The following is a 14,555-nucleotide window of genomic DNA, read 5'->3' on the forward strand; positions in this document are numbered from 1 at the left end:
TAATCGGACCGCAGCAGAAAAGAAAAACAGCGAAAACATTAAACTCATAAACAGCAACACGGCCTTATGCACGGCCGTCGGTGGAGCATGAAAAAGCTCTCATGTGCTCCGGGCGCTGGTTCTACGAACGTCTGGCCGGCCATTTTTTCGAAAAATTAATCACCAGCAAACCCGACCGACCGGGCAGCGGGGAGCACCCCCGCCCTTCATTTGCATACTAATGTGTTGACGACGGAGGTCTGGCTGGCTGGGCTGGCCGATGCATTTTGGTTTGCACCGAAACCGTTCCACGCAAAGGCCTGCAAGAAACGAACCACCTTTGGCCGAGCAATTTATGCACTGGCTGCACGCTTCTTTCTTGCCCCGGCTCGGCTCATTTCCATACCTCGGTGTCGAGGGCTTAATAATTGAGAAATTATGCACAATTTAAATGAATTTGTTCAGTAATTACTCACCATTCGGCGGCCGTACGGGGCAACAATGTACTGCGGAGATGCAGTGGCCGATGCGATAAGACACCCGGCCGTAAGCAGTAAATTATGTTATCAAGTTCGCCATCATTTTCCTAGATAAATAACACCTCAGCGGCGTGGCAGCAGGATGCTAATTTTGTGCATTGCATTTTTAGCGCGTGTGGATGGCGAATATTTTATTCGTCCGGCTACTGTTTTTGATTCACTTACAGGCTTGGCGTGGTTTGTTTAATTTCGAAATTGCTCATGCTCCCGTGGACCCCGAGGTGGCTGGGCTTCAGTTATCTGATGGGCCTTATCAACGACAAGGTGTGCCATAAATACATTCTAATTTATTAAAGGCCATCGAAACAATGTTTCGTATCATATTCTTTTCCATAATCAGTTAAAAAAATTACCTTTTCCATTTTTTTTTTGGGTGAATAAGTAAGTAAGGAATTTCGGTTTTTAATTCGTTACATCCTGCAACTGGAACTGAAGCGGATTGGCTGGAGTGTTGATAACGTTTGTTTTAAACTTTAAATCGTCATAATTCCAGCGAAGTTCGTAGCTTCGCACGAAGCGCGAAATAATGATCTCCATCTCCATCAAGGCGAGCCGCCGGCCGATGCAACTCCTCGCCCCGAATCCGAAGGGCAGAAAAATGAACGGATTCGTGTCCTTCGCACTGGGCATACCCTCGGGACGTTCGCTAAGCCACCGTTCCGGCAGAAATTGACTGGCCCGATGGAAGAACTGATCGTCACGCTGCAACACCGACGTAAGCATCGCCAGATCACTCTACAAAAATTCAATCGGAAGAAATCATATGCTGCTCCAGCTCTTCATAGTGCAGTGCACTTACACCTTTCGGAATGCGGTACCCTTGCAGCACTATATCTCGACCGACGCATCGCATGTTGCCAATCGTGGGCTGGTACAGTCTCATGCCCTCCTTGATGCACGCCCTCAAGTACGGAAGGTTCCGCATGTTATCCGTTGTCAACGGAGAGTCCTTCGTCGGCAGTACGGCCCGTAGCTCGTCCCGAAGTCTCGATTGTTTGTCGGGATTTTTGGCCAAGGAATACAGCACCCCGATCGTGCTGGACGAAGTCTGAAGGGTCCGACAAAGATTAATATTTGGTGGCTACTATATCCCCCACGCTACCAACTTACCGTATCTACGCCGGCACTTATCATGTCCATGGACATCACCACCGCTACGTTTTTGTTGACCTTCAGCAACTTCTGCAGGACGCTCTGATTGCCATCGGACGGTGGGTTTTGTTCGATTTTCAGTATTGCTTCATCAATTTTCGACATTATGAGGCTGCAAATGAATGCTAATTACCATGCCCTTATCCGAATTTGAAATATGGGTACTCACTTGGTCAAATCGTCCAACGTTTTCATAAGCCGCTTAAACGTCGGTGTTTTGTAGTACTTCCAGATCGATGGTTCAATATCCAAACGATAGGTTAAATCTAGCGAGTCTCTCACCAACTACCAGCCGAGAAATGTTGCGGTTAGATAATTCCATTGCTAACAATCTTCAACTCACCATTATGATAGTTTTCGCATGTCCTAGTGGATCCGCATGCAGCACACCAAACCTGGTGTCGAGCGCCAACACTCCGATGGTCTCCAGGGCCCACCGGTTTAGCCACTGGTCGAAATCGACCGGCAATTCATTCTTGGCATCCCGTAGTCCACCGATACTGCGAACGATTCCGGGATACAATCGGTCTGCCCCAAAACAATGGTGTAACGACTGTCGAGACTCACATGGTCATAAATTCGCGTGCAATTTCATCAACCTGATCCACGTACAGTCCCACGGTTTTCGGTTGCATCAACACCGGATTGGTAATCGTGCGCGTCTTTTGCCACTTTTCTCCTTGTCTGGGAAAACGGTACGGATTGTAGTGACCACCACACCCATCGCCCTTTCGCCCGTTACCTACTCGTTGGCCAATCCTCCCGTTTCGCCAAAGATTTCCGGGCGCACCTTCGTCCGGTAGTAGGTAAACGTATCCAGCGTCCGCCGCACAGGCCAAATGCCCTCGGTGCGAAAGACCTTCTCATAGTCGGCCGGCTTGTAGCTCAGCACCACATCCGGTTTTCCCAACAGGCCCGGGATACGGACCAGATCGCCAAAGTCTTCCCGCAGTCGCTGATGAAACTCAATCACGGGAAGCCCAGCGTAGCGACCTATCGAGACGAGCGAATTAAGTGGCTGGCGAAATTAGTCCTGATCCCCATACCGACCCCCTTCTTTGAAGCCTCGGTACATGTGCATCAGCGTTAGGGTGGGGATGCTTTTGAACGGCTTGGCCGACTCCCACTCTGGATCGGTGACTTCTTTCACGCTGGCCACGGTGGCCGTTTGATGTTGACGCGTACGAATAGCCCCACCTGGAATCGGTTTCACGTTGAGGCATCGAAAACTTGCCCGGAACGCCATCTTCGGAACACTTTATTCTTACTGACGCGCGACACTCACAATCGGTACTAAATTTCAATGCCAACAATCAGCTTGTCTAATGCTTTACGTTTTTTTCTTATATGTGTACGTGGTCTGTTAAAAAAAATCGCGAATTTTGGGTTCCGAAAATATTGGTTTATTGATGAATTTTTGTTTTTTTTCCCTCGAGAGTAATTCGCATCAAATATTAAATTATACACTTTTGCCAGCATTTTATTTTTAAAATCTTCGAAGCACTTAACCAAATCATTTTTTGTGATCTTGCTCAGCTCCTTCGTTGATACCGTATTTCCTCAAACGTAACGTCGTCGATTCATCCTTTCGGGTTTAACTTGTAGGTAATATTCCTTATTGACCGTTCGACCCTTTGGCAACAACTCATGATGCACCACGAACCCGCAGTCGAAGAAACCTGTAAGCAAAACCTTCATATTCGACAAAACTTGTCTCTTCGTCGTTCATATCTTGTCGGCTCTTTGTACAGATTCTTTACCATCCATTTTTTTGGAATAGACAAAAATCGACGATGAGTCAAAACACGTCCAAGCTAAACTGCTGTCTAAAACGGACTGATTACTCAAAATAACCGAACTTCGAATTTCAAATATCGCGAACAGTTTTGGACAGACCACTTGTGATACGCGAATGTGTATGTCTCATTCAATCTTTTTGTGTGAGTATGTCAGTGACCATCGCGTTCAGTAACCATACGACGAATCATGCTATCGCGGCTCCTTACTCGGTGTGTTATCTGTCCGCCAAATAGACCATTTTAGATAAGTGAACGGAACGTTGTGCCTGTGTATGCGAACAGTTTCAAAGCGACGATCGATTCAATCAAAACTCAAATTTATTTGATTAGCATAATGGGTACAGAAAAAAAACCGTTACAAGACATCAGGCCACCTCCTTCAGTTCAAACTTCAGCGGACTAGCCGGAAGGTTAATGAGATTGGCCTTCACTTTCATGTCAGGATAATTCCAGCGGATCTCGTAGTTCCGCACGAACCTCGAAACGATGATCTCCATCTCCATCATGGCCAGCCGCTTCCCGACACAGCTTCGGGCCCCGAACCCAAACGGGAGGAAGATGAACGGATTCGCATCCTTACCGCTCGGGATGTGATCGGGACGATCAGCAAGCCACCGTTCCGGGATGTACTGTTTGGCTCGGTGGAAGTACGCATCTTGCCGTTGCAAAACGGTTGAAACCATCGAGATGTCGGTCTGTACCATTCGGGGGCGGGGGAATGGTTATAGAATGATGGCCACGTGTCGCCACCGACCGTTCTCTACGTACCCCTTTGGGAATGCGATATCCCTGCAGCACCAGATCCTGTCCCGTGGCTCGGAAGTTGCCAAAAGTTGGAGCGTACAGTCGCAAACCTTCCTTAATGCAGGCCCTCAGGTACGGCAGATTTCGCATGTTTTCCGTGGTCAGTGGCGAATCCTTTGACGGCAGGATCGTGCGCAGTTCGTCACGAAGCTTCGCTTGCTTGTCCGGGTTCTTGGCCAAACAGTACAACACTCCGACCGTGCCAGATGAGGTCTGTGGGAAGAGGATTGCTTACGTTAGCCAAGAGCGTAATGACCGACGATAACCCCTTTGCCAACCGTGTCGATGCCGGCCATTATCATGTCGAAAGACATCACCACCGCCGCGTTCTTGTTGACCTTCAGCAGCTTCTCGAGCACGCTTAGGTTGCCCTCCGATTTGGGATGCTTCTCGATCCGCTCTACGGCATCATCGATCTTGGCCATTATGAGACTACAAAACACAAGAAATTGATTACACCATGCAATGGATCGCATCAACTTCCCTTGTACTCACTTTGTTAGATCATCGAACACCCGCATTAGCCGTTTGAAGGTGGCCGTTTTGTAGTACTTCCAGATCGACGGCTCAAAGTCCAGGCGGAAAGTTAGCTCGAAAATATCTTTCACGAGCTAGAACGAGTGCGTGTTACTATGCGTCCAGTCCGCCATTGGCCCTCGAACATACCGCAATGACCGTTTTGGCCTGTTCCGATTGATCCGCTTTCAGCACACCGAACCGGGTGTCTAGCGCCAACAAGCCTATCGACTCCAGGGCCCAGCGGTTTAGCCACTGGTCGAAGTTCTCTGGCAACTCGCCCTTTGCGTCACGCAATGACGCTACTCTGCGCGAAACAAAACGATACGCCGATGATTATGAGGTCCTGCTGAGGTCCGGACAAACGGTACTTGCATTGGCATAAACTCGCGAGCGATCTCATCCATCTGCTCCACATACAGCGCGACGGTTTTCGGGTTCATCATTACGGGGTTGGTGATCGTACGCATCTTCTGCCACTTTTCGCCTTGTCTGTGGGACAGAGGGTAAAACATTCCATTCGCTAGTCTCGAAGCGACCCTCACGGACCACCGACTTACTCGTTGGCCAATCCACCTGATTCTCCGTAAATTTCTGGTCGGATTTTTTGCCGATAGTAATTAAACGTGTCCAAACTGCGGCGCACCGGCCAAACCCCTTCGGTGCGGAAAACCTTCTCGTAGTCCTCCGGTTTGAAGCTCACAACGAAATCCGGCTGCCCCAGCATACCCCGCATACGGATCAGGTCTCCGTAGTCATCCCGAAAGCGTTGCATCATATCGATTAATGGGAAATTGCTTTTGCTGTCTGTTCGGGAAAAGTGGAATGGATTTTAGCTGTACCAACAGACCACTGAAGCCCCGAATCCAGGTGGTATACCTTGCGGTCTGAAGCCCTGGATCAGGGTCATCATCGACGGACCGGGGATACTCTCGTAGGGTCGGGCCGACTGCCATTCCGGATCGATCACCTCTCTGGCGGGTTGCGCACTGAGGCACCGTTTTGGACACTGTTTCGACACAGTCCGTATCGTGTCGTGACACGAACGTCCGGCAACGTAACGGAGTGCCATTGTGAAGTTGTTTTCAAGAGCTGACTGTTAAATTTAGAAACAGCGCGTAACGATCTGGCGCGATGTTTCACAGATTAGCGGCCTAGCGCGACTACTAGCAGGAGACCCAGAGTCCCCCAATCAACCCGTTACATTCAATGATCATAATTTGCCGAGACTCACACATTACTGCCGAGTTGAAGCGACAGTGCCTTGCGGACAGTGTGTTAGTTGTAAGCCACACGCGAGTGTTTGATTTTGTTTTAAAATACACTTACTTCGCCGGACACTGGCTTTGCAAGTGTGGATCCTTTACAAGTGGTAGTTTGTGTCCGACGGCGATGGGGTTTGTTTATTGTTTGGTTCGTAAACAGTGTCAGCCAAAAATAAACAGGAATTTGTCCAAACACCAGGCAACCGTACCGTAAACGAAGCAATTGATACGACCTCTGCAGCGGACTGGGATATTAATTTTTTTGGACAATCGAAAGACGACGACGACATCTATCTTATCTCGGCCATCGACACGGTTGAAAGAAGCTAGGTCATGCCTCAGAGTAATCACTCAGCATCTCGATTCCCAGGACAATACCCCAACTGATAGTCAAATGTGTCGCTGTGTAAAATGTTTATTTCTTTATCTGAGATAGAGTCACTTGACGTAAAATTAAAATTAAGGCCGGCAGGGGAGTTTCGATTTACGCGTCCACTTCCTTCAGCTCGAAACGCAGCGGGTTTGCCGGGATATTCACCAACGTGGCCCGGATCTTAAAGTCTTCGTAGTTCCACCGGGCCTCGTACTTGCGAATAAGCCGCGCGGTGATGATCTCCATCTCCATCATGGCCAGCCGCTTCCCGATGCAGCTTCTCGAACCGAAACCGAACGGCAGGAAGATGAACGGGTTCGTATCCTTACCGCTCGGGATGCCCGCTTCCCGTTCGCTGAGCCACCGCTCCGGCAGGTAGTCCTTGGCCCGAGTGAAGAATCGTTCATCGTGCTGCAAGACCAACGTTCCCATCGCTACGTCCGTCTAGATTTTGGGGGACAATTCCCGAAAATATATTCAACTTTGCAGAAATGGGCCCATGGAAATGCTTACATCCTTCGGGATACGGTAGCCCTGCAGGACAATTTTCTGTCCCGTGGCACGGAAATTCCCGGCAACCGGTGGATACAAACGCAACCCCTCCTTGATGCACGCCCTCAAGTACGGCAAGTTGCGCATATTTTCGGCCGTCAGCGGTGAATCCTTGGTCGGCAGCACCGTGCGAAGTTCCTCGCGAAGTTTCGCCTGCTTATCGGGGTTCTTCGCCAGACAGTACATGATACCCATCGCGCCCGAGGACGTCGTGTCAATCCCGGCCATCAGCATGTCCAAAGCCATAATCATGGCCACGTGCTTGTCGATCTTCAGCAGCTTCTCCAGGACACTCTGGTTCGCTTCGGACGTCGGGTGCTTCTCGAATCGTTTCACTGCCTGTTCCACCTTGACCATGATGATACTTGAACGAACCGAAACCAAAGTAGATACAGAGTAGAGTAGAACTTGTAGATACAGTTTAACGTACGACTTACTCTGTGAATTCATCGAAAGTGTTCATTAGCTTCTTGAAGGTCGGTGTTTTGTAGTACTTCCATAGCGAAGGCAGAACGTCCACCAGATAGCTTAAATCGAAGACGTTCCTTACCAACTGAGAAAATAATTATCAACAGGTTAGCGGATCGAGAGCGGAAAGCGTTCCACTTACCGCCAGAATCTTCTTTGCCTCTTCGGTTTGCTCCGTCTGCAGCACACCGAGCCGCGTGTCCAGCGCCAGCACACCCATCGTCTCCAGCGCCCATCGGTTCAGCCACTGGTCGAAATCAGAAGGCAACTCCTGTTTTGCGTCGCGTAGCTTCGTCACACTAGAGAGAAAAGACACTGTGACAAGCCAGTCTTCCAGTCACCGCCAGTTGATCTTACATCTCCAAGAACTCTCTCGCCACCTCGTCCACCTGATCGATGTACAGCTTGATCGTTTTGGGCTGCATCATCACCGGGTTCACGATCGTGCGCATCTTTTGCCAGCTTTCGCCCTGCCTGCCCAGAACACTCACCGGTTAAATACGGTCCGCTCTCCGTCGTCGCCTCGATCACTTACTCGGTCACCAAACCGCCCATCACGCCAAACACTTCCGGGCGCACCTTCTGCCGATAGTACGCCATCGAGTCGAGGCCGCGCCGGACGGGCCAAGGCCCCTCGGTGCGGAACACCTTCTCGTAGTCATCCGGATTGAAGGACAACACGATGTCGTTGCGGCCCAATATGCCAGGCATCCGTAGGATGGGTCCGAAATCATCCCGCATGCGGCTGTGCAGATCCACTATGCTCAGATCCGAGTAGCGACCTGAAGCGAAACGGGTTTTCAAATCGAAATATCATAATCCGAACAGCAGCTCCGATCCGATGGTGGTCAAACCGCGAACGATCATCACCGGAACGATCGCGCTTGCGCGTGTAAACAAACGATCGATGCCAACAGCTGTCAAGCGGCGCGAGTGTGCGTGACATGATCAATCTACGCGCCGCGTGCCGCATGACGTCATCGAATCAGCTCGCGGCGGCTTACCTCCTTTCTTGAAACCTTGAAATATCTGCCACAGACTCGGACCGGGCAGACTTTCGTACGGCTTGGCCGAGGCCCATTCGTGATCGGCCAGCGATTCCTCGGAGGACACGGCAGCGGGCTGAGCCTGCACACTGCGCCACCGTAGCGATGCCAACGCCGCAGAACGGCGCCACATAACGGTACCGGGGGAAGACAACATTTTAACACTCCGAGACCGAACCCGCGCGGATCACAATCGATTCACGTCAACTCCACCGCGACACTGACCGCGAGTGGATCTGGCCCCCCGAGTGGCCCCCACCCGGCATAATAATCTAACGGGTAATTTTTTGTTGTTTTCGCTACTTGCATGTGAGTGTGCCGGCTGTTTACAATCAACCCGACGGAGCATCACCCGAACCGGCCAGTGTGTTCGGTGACCTTGATTTGGCACGGCGGGGCATAATTTCGGTCTATTAGGCCTCGCTACGCGTAGCTGAAGGCATCGTCGTGTATGTGTAAGGCCGAGCGGCACTATCTGCTGAAGGGTTCATACGTGTCGTTGCGATAAATCGCCTCCCGACCGGCAAGGTCGAGCTAAAGGCATGACGCTGCGATTCCGCGCTGCTGCAGCTTGCACTCAGCTGCCCAGCGCTGCTATCTGTTTGCCTTATCATACCAATACCCGATTTAACGCAATCTCACTTTGAAAGCGTCGCAATATGACAATAGCATAGCTTCAGTCAGACCGCCGGCCAGGAACCGATTGAATTTGGATCAGAAATCGAATAAATCGAATCGAGTTTATTGCGATCAATCTTTGACATCCTTCAGCTCAAACTTCAGGTCCGTCGCCGGCACGTTCACTATGCTGGCCTTGAACTTCAGCTCACCGTAGTTCCACCGGACGTGGTACTGACGGATGAGGCGGGACACCAGTATCTCCATCTCCATCATGGCCAGCCGACGCCCGATGCAGGTCCTAGCCCCGAACCCGAACGGCATGTACACGAACGGGTGCGCCTCCTTTGCGCTCGGACACCCGGATGCGGTCGGACCGGTCAGCCAACGTTCGGGAAGAAACTCACTAGGGCGGGTGAACTGTCCTTCCTGGCGCTGCAGGACCAGCTGACCCATCCCTACCAGCGTCTGAAAGGGGAAAGCTTCCGTTAGTCCAACCGATCTAGAAATCCCGATTCCCTGTGGCTTACCCCTTTCGGGATTTGGTATCCCTGCAGGACAAGATCTTTGCCGGCGCACCGACCATTGCCCGACGTCGGAGGGTACAGTCGAAGCCCTTCCTTAATGCAGGCCCTCAGATACGGCATGTTCTTCATGTTCTCCGGCGTCAGATGCGACGTTTTGTCGGGCAGAATTTGGCGCAACTCGGCCCTCAGTTTGTCCTGCTTCTCGGGATTGTGCGCCAGGCAGTACAGGACACCGGTCGATCCGGATGAAGTCTAAGGGGAGCGTGCGAAAACCGTGTAATGGAATAGAGTAGAAGGGAACCCCCTTTAGCTTACCGTGTCTACCCCGGCGAACAGACTGTCCAAGGACATGATGAAGGCCGCGTTACGATCCACCTTCAGGAGTTTCTCCAAGATGCTGAGCGTGTCGGAACTGGCGCTCGGATTCTTTTCCATCCGCTCGACGGCTTCGTCGATTTTGGAGGCAATCACACTAGACGGACGGAACCTTTCGTTAGATGGCTTGCGCCTTGGTGGCCACTGTCGGTCACTTACTAGTACAGCTGATCGAGGGTACGCATCAGCCGATAAAAGCCCGGGGTTTTGATCTTCCTCCACATCGAGGGCATAATGTCTAGCTGGAAGAACAGATCCACTGCGTCCTTCGTGAGCTGTGGGGAAGGCAGCGTTAGGACCCCTAAACTACGGTACTTTCTATATACTTACGGTGATCAGCTTGCTGACTTCCGGCGATTGATCCCTGTTCAGCACACCGAGCCGTGCGTCCAGCACCAGCACACCCATGGTTTCGAGGGCCCACCGGTTAATCCACTCGTTGAAGTTGGCCGGCAGCTCGTCCTTTTGATCGCGTAACTCGCTCACACTAACAGTCGGGCCATTTTAGTTACTAAACCTTTGCGTTTCCCCCCATCCGTCCGTCCCATCCACTTACATGCCAATGAACTCGCGGGCCACTTCGTCCACCTTGTCGATGTACAGTTTGATGATCTTCGGCTGCAGCATGATGGGATTGACGATTGTGCGCATATTATGCCACGATTCACCCTGCCTGGAACAGAACCGATGATCGGATTGGTACGGCATTCCGGGCCCTTAACCTAGGTAACTTACTCCGCCAGCAGACCTCCGTAGCCCTTGAACCACTCCGGGCGCTGCTGCTTGCGGTAGTACACGAACGCATCCATTCCGGTACGCCGGGGCCAAGCACCCTCCGTCCGGAACACTTTCTCAAAATCCTCCGGGACGAAGGACATCACGATGTCCTCCCGACCGAATGCGCCCCGAAACCGCATGATGGGTCCGTACAGCTCGCGCATACGACAGTTGATGTCGTACAGTGTCCCATCTTTGTATTTACCTAAAACAGTGTCAAACAGGGCTTAAGTAACTGGCCGTGGCATTAAAATACGCTAGCCACCCTTACCGAACGGTCCGAATTCCTTCAGGAAGCCAAACAGCGACGGTGACGGAAGTTCATCGAATGGCCGTGCGTTGTCCCACTCCGGATCCCGGTCACTAAGCTGCCCCTCCCCGGCAGCGGCCACCTGTGGCTGGGTGCTACGCCACCGCCACCACTGGCCACCGACTGCTGGCGCTACGCAAGGTCGCGGCCGAGGCGCGCCGAGGGTTATATTTAGCATCGCGCGGCGAGTTGCGTTAGCACCGCGAGCGATTACGTTGGATACTGACCGCGATGTGTTGATGGGGCCAATTTTTTCCCTGTTATTAGATTTGCCACTGCGTATTGCGTCTTGCGTGTGCTGTGGTTGTGGCATCGCGCCGCGCCGCTATCGATTTGAGGCTGTAGTCGTGGCATAGTTAATGTTTTCGGCAACGATGCTTAGCGCGGAATTAGCGAGTCGGAGGTTCTGTGGGGCTTTTGGGGCTGGACAGCGGCTCCGGAAGATTAGATTTGGAACATGCCGCACGCTTGTTGGTGTGTGTCGCAAGCGGGGTTAGCGTGCCGGTGAAGTTAAAATCCATTACCTTGACGTCTTAATTATTGGACAGAAAAAGGTAGATTTAGAACTGAAAATAGTTACATGAAGATGTATGATTTTGTTTCAATTTTCGATTCTTTTTTGAAAATAGCCTTCGGAACACATTTTTCGTTTCGACTCCTATTTCAACCATCGGTTCTACTAGGCTGCTCAATAAGTTTGGAGCCTCGATGTGAGAAATAAATTTAAATGGTTTAAAAGACACTTTATTAGACACTTTATTATTCAGTACGGTCTCCCTGAACATCAATACACATGATTCAACGAGACTCCTTTTTATGCATTCCATCCCTTAAGTGAGAAAGAGCTTCAAAGTAAGCTGTTCCCAGTTGTTATGACGTCATCATTTGATGAAAAACACTTTCAACGCATCATTTTTTTGGGTCTGAAAACAGATGGAAATCGTTAAGAGCCAAATCTGTTTTAGGATTTCAGGTGTTGTGTCTGTTTTTTGACGTTTTTGACATGGATACTCTTGAAGGCAAGTACGACCACGTTTTAACTCTGAAACCCCCCTTTTAACCCCCTAATTGAAGGCGAAGCGTCCTTATATACTTTGAATATTCTTTCAAGATTTTCCTTTGTTTGTAAACCTTCTAAAAGTAAAAAGTCAATCACTGCACGATACTTGATTTTTCGTTGTAAAAAATATGAAGCGTCGATACTAAATGGCTTGCAGAAAAAAAAATAAGTGACCGATTGAAAGGAACTTGACATACTTTCATATTAAAAGTGTACCATTATAACAAAAAAAAAGTTAGACTCGTAGCAACGCTCTGAGTTATTGAGGCTACGAACTTATTGAACACCCCAGTAAAACGGTATCCACATGGTCACATGGTCAAGGAATGATCAAGAAAAGGAGATGAAAAAACATCACGAGGAAGTTGAAGCTGAAACTGAAGCTTCCCGGTATGTTTTGGGCACAGTAGTAAATATATTTTGCTGTAATAATGAAAAACAGGTCAACTCCTTTTCACCAAACTTATTTTATTTCCTTCAATGTGAAAACCATCCCAAAACACATTTACTCCGAACTGAGTTTACGGATGGGAAAAGAAACACTGGAACCGGATCGCAACAAAACATTGAACCGGCCACACGCGATTCAGCAATGAACTCGGGCAGCGCAAACAGATCACCGTTTGCGAAAAATGATAAATTATCACCTCGTTCCAATCGGCAGGCTCAGCTTTGCGTCACTCCGTTCCACGCGAAATGTTTTGATGGCAATAAAGTTGCTCTGAAGTTGCTCTGAACTTGCTCCGTTTTCCAGCCCCACCTCGGAGACCCCACCCGCGGGCGATAGGCAAAGCGGCAGTATCGGCCGGCCTAATAGAATCGGTACACTCGGTTCAAGCGAATCGAACCGCCAGCTAATCCGCCGTGACGGTGGTTCTTCCGCGCGCGGGATGACGCTCCACTTTAAAGCCGGCCAGCCATCCTTTCAGCCAGCGAGCACGCGGTCATCAGCGCCGCGGCACCTTGGGTGCCATTTTGATTGATTTTTCAATTACTTTCCTCGGCGAACCGGAGGACCACCGGAGTAATGTGTTCCTTTATGTGCGCACTGTCGGAGTCCTCGGCCGCGCCGGCTTTTTGATTGGCCCGCAACTTGGCTTGGGGTCTTCCGGCCACACTTCCATTTTGCGCCGCCGATCCGACCTGCACAACCTGCAATCAAGCAGAACGAAATGGACGAGAGCGACGGAACGAGAAAGTTTCCAATTAAAACGTAAACACAAAAGGAAGTCCTCCGAGGGACCCGCTTCTTCCCGGCAGGGATCTCGGCTCCGCTTGCAGCGGGGAGAAAATTAAACCAATTAACGGTATGATTCATCAAGAAAGTTGACTCTCCAGCGCGGCTCTTTTGAGGGTTTGCTGCGTTCCTTTCTCCCTCTCTCTCTCTCTCACTTTCAGTCGTTTTCGGCCATTTTAGTAAAGTTCATCAACAAAATGGTGGGCCGATAGGATCGAACCGCAGGTTATAGTGCTAAACAACTGCGAGCGTCACCAGCTTCTAGGTGCTCATTAGCGAGTAAAGTCGATCCGAACGTTTTGAAATGGCCAACGGGCCGCTAGCCGTCTGTCTCCTGCCAGCGGGGCCAGCGTTGCAATGCCTGTTGGCGGTTATGGCCAGTTACCTAACGAATGTCTCAACTACTAAGTGACAACTTTCTAAAGACATCAAACCTGGCGGCCGGTGACCGGTGACAACACAATTTTCGTTCTTCCCCGCCATGGCCCCGGTGAGGCACGGCGGGGCTTCGTCACACGGGACACAAATAATGCTATAAAAACAGGCCCCACCAATAATGAGCCGAGTTAAGACCAGTAATTATTTAATTACGCTCGGCCAACGTCATCACAGCGCGCCACAGGACATCCGATCGATGTAACATAATCTTAACGGTAATTGGCCTCTGTCTGGTGGTAAGTGAAGCTTGTGCCGAACTGCCTTCGGCGCAAGGCGCATTTCCCGCAACCAGCAGCGATCGGTTCGCGATGTGATCAACTCTCTGGGCGCGTTATCAGGTGCGAGCGATCTGCACACGGAACGGAACGGCGTGCTAACATACTCGGGGAACAAATTTATTTAATTAAATTAAGAAACAACACATCGGCAGTAACGGTGACAAGTCAACTTACAGAAAGTCCTCGGGCCTGGGCTGGGCTTGTGATGGCTTCGTCGACGGTTGACAATTCGCGAACGCCGATGATCAAGTTGTCATTGGAAGGAAGGTCTTTCAATAACGTGACAGCAGTCGTTGCAGAGTAGGCCTGGATGTTACTTGATATCCTCTCGAACCCGCGTTTGACATAAAGCTATCTCTGATACGATTGAAGTTAATTAAAAATATTTAGATCACCATTTCAGCAATCACAACTTATTCTGGCGCAATCAGAACGCATCGAG

At 50.4% G+C, this 14,555-nt stretch overlaps 2 protein-coding genes across 2 annotated transcripts; both read right to left on the bottom strand.

Annotated features, from left to right (window-relative positions):
* Positions 1-919: 919 nt before the first annotated feature.
* LOC131208075 (uncharacterized) lies at positions 920-5,918 on the bottom strand. Its single transcript, XM_058200721.1, has 16 exons — positions 5,669-5,918; positions 5,350-5,596; positions 5,165-5,281; positions 4,940-5,096; positions 4,769-4,884; positions 4,552-4,705; positions 4,238-4,486; positions 3,844-4,164; positions 2,721-2,916; positions 2,417-2,663; positions 2,238-2,354; positions 2,014-2,170; positions 1,840-1,955; positions 1,629-1,782; positions 1,318-1,566; positions 920-1,253 (listed from the first exon to the last, which is right to left on the bottom strand). Exons 1-16 carry the CDS (start codon positions 5,859-5,861, stop codon positions 921-923), a joined length of 3,123 nt encoding a protein of 1,040 aa, XP_058056704.1. The 5' UTR covers positions 5,862-5,918; the 3' UTR covers position 920.
* A 535-nt stretch (positions 5,919-6,453) lies between these two features.
* LOC131208076 (uncharacterized) lies at positions 6,454-11,287 on the bottom strand. The gene is made up of 16 exons (XM_058200722.1): positions 11,062-11,287; positions 10,749-10,995; positions 10,570-10,686; positions 10,344-10,500; positions 10,173-10,288; positions 9,954-10,110; positions 9,642-9,890; positions 9,256-9,579; positions 8,719-8,765; positions 8,452-8,657; positions 7,983-8,229; positions 7,805-7,921; positions 7,590-7,746; positions 7,417-7,532; positions 6,941-7,343; positions 6,454-6,871 (listed from the first exon to the last, which is right to left on the bottom strand). Exons 1-16 carry the CDS (start codon positions 11,276-11,278, stop codon positions 6,539-6,541), a joined length of 3,210 nt encoding a protein of 1,069 aa, XP_058056705.1. The 5' UTR covers positions 11,279-11,287; the 3' UTR covers positions 6,454-6,538.
* Between the last annotated feature and the right edge of the window lie 3,268 nt (positions 11,288-14,555).

The sequence above is a fragment of the Anopheles bellator genome, chromosome 2 (genome assembly GCF_943735745.2).
Source record: "Anopheles bellator chromosome 2, idAnoBellAS_SP24_06.2, whole genome shotgun sequence".
Taxonomy (NCBI): domain Eukaryota; kingdom Metazoa; phylum Arthropoda; class Insecta; order Diptera; family Culicidae; genus Anopheles; species Anopheles bellator.

Excerpts from the sequence above, each read along its gene's own strand:
- LOC131208075 (XM_058200721.1), bottom strand. The coding sequence starts at position 5,861 with ATGGCACTCCGTTACGTTGCCGGACGTTCGTGTCACGACACGATACGG. Across the intron at positions 4,885-4,939 it reads AGGCCAAAACGGTCATTGCG|CTCGTGAAAGATATTTTCGA; the intron begins GTATGTTCGAGG and ends CACTCGTTCTAG. Across the intron at positions 2,171-2,237 it reads GCACGCGAATTTATGACCAT|TATCGGTGGACTACGGGATG; the intron begins GTGAGTCTCGAC and ends AATCGTTCGCAG.
- LOC131208076 (XM_058200722.1), bottom strand. The coding sequence starts at position 11,278 with ATGCTAAATATAACCCTCGGCGCGCCTCGGCCGCGACCTTGCGTAGCG. Across the intron at positions 7,922-7,982 it reads ATGGGCGGTTTGGTGACCGA|GCAGGGCGAAAGCTGGCAAA; the intron begins GTAAGTGATCGA and ends TGTTCTGGGCAG. Across the intron at positions 7,747-7,804 it reads GCGAGAGAGTTCTTGGAGAT|TGTGACGAAGCTACGCGACG; the intron begins GTAAGATCAACT and ends TTTTCTCTCTAG.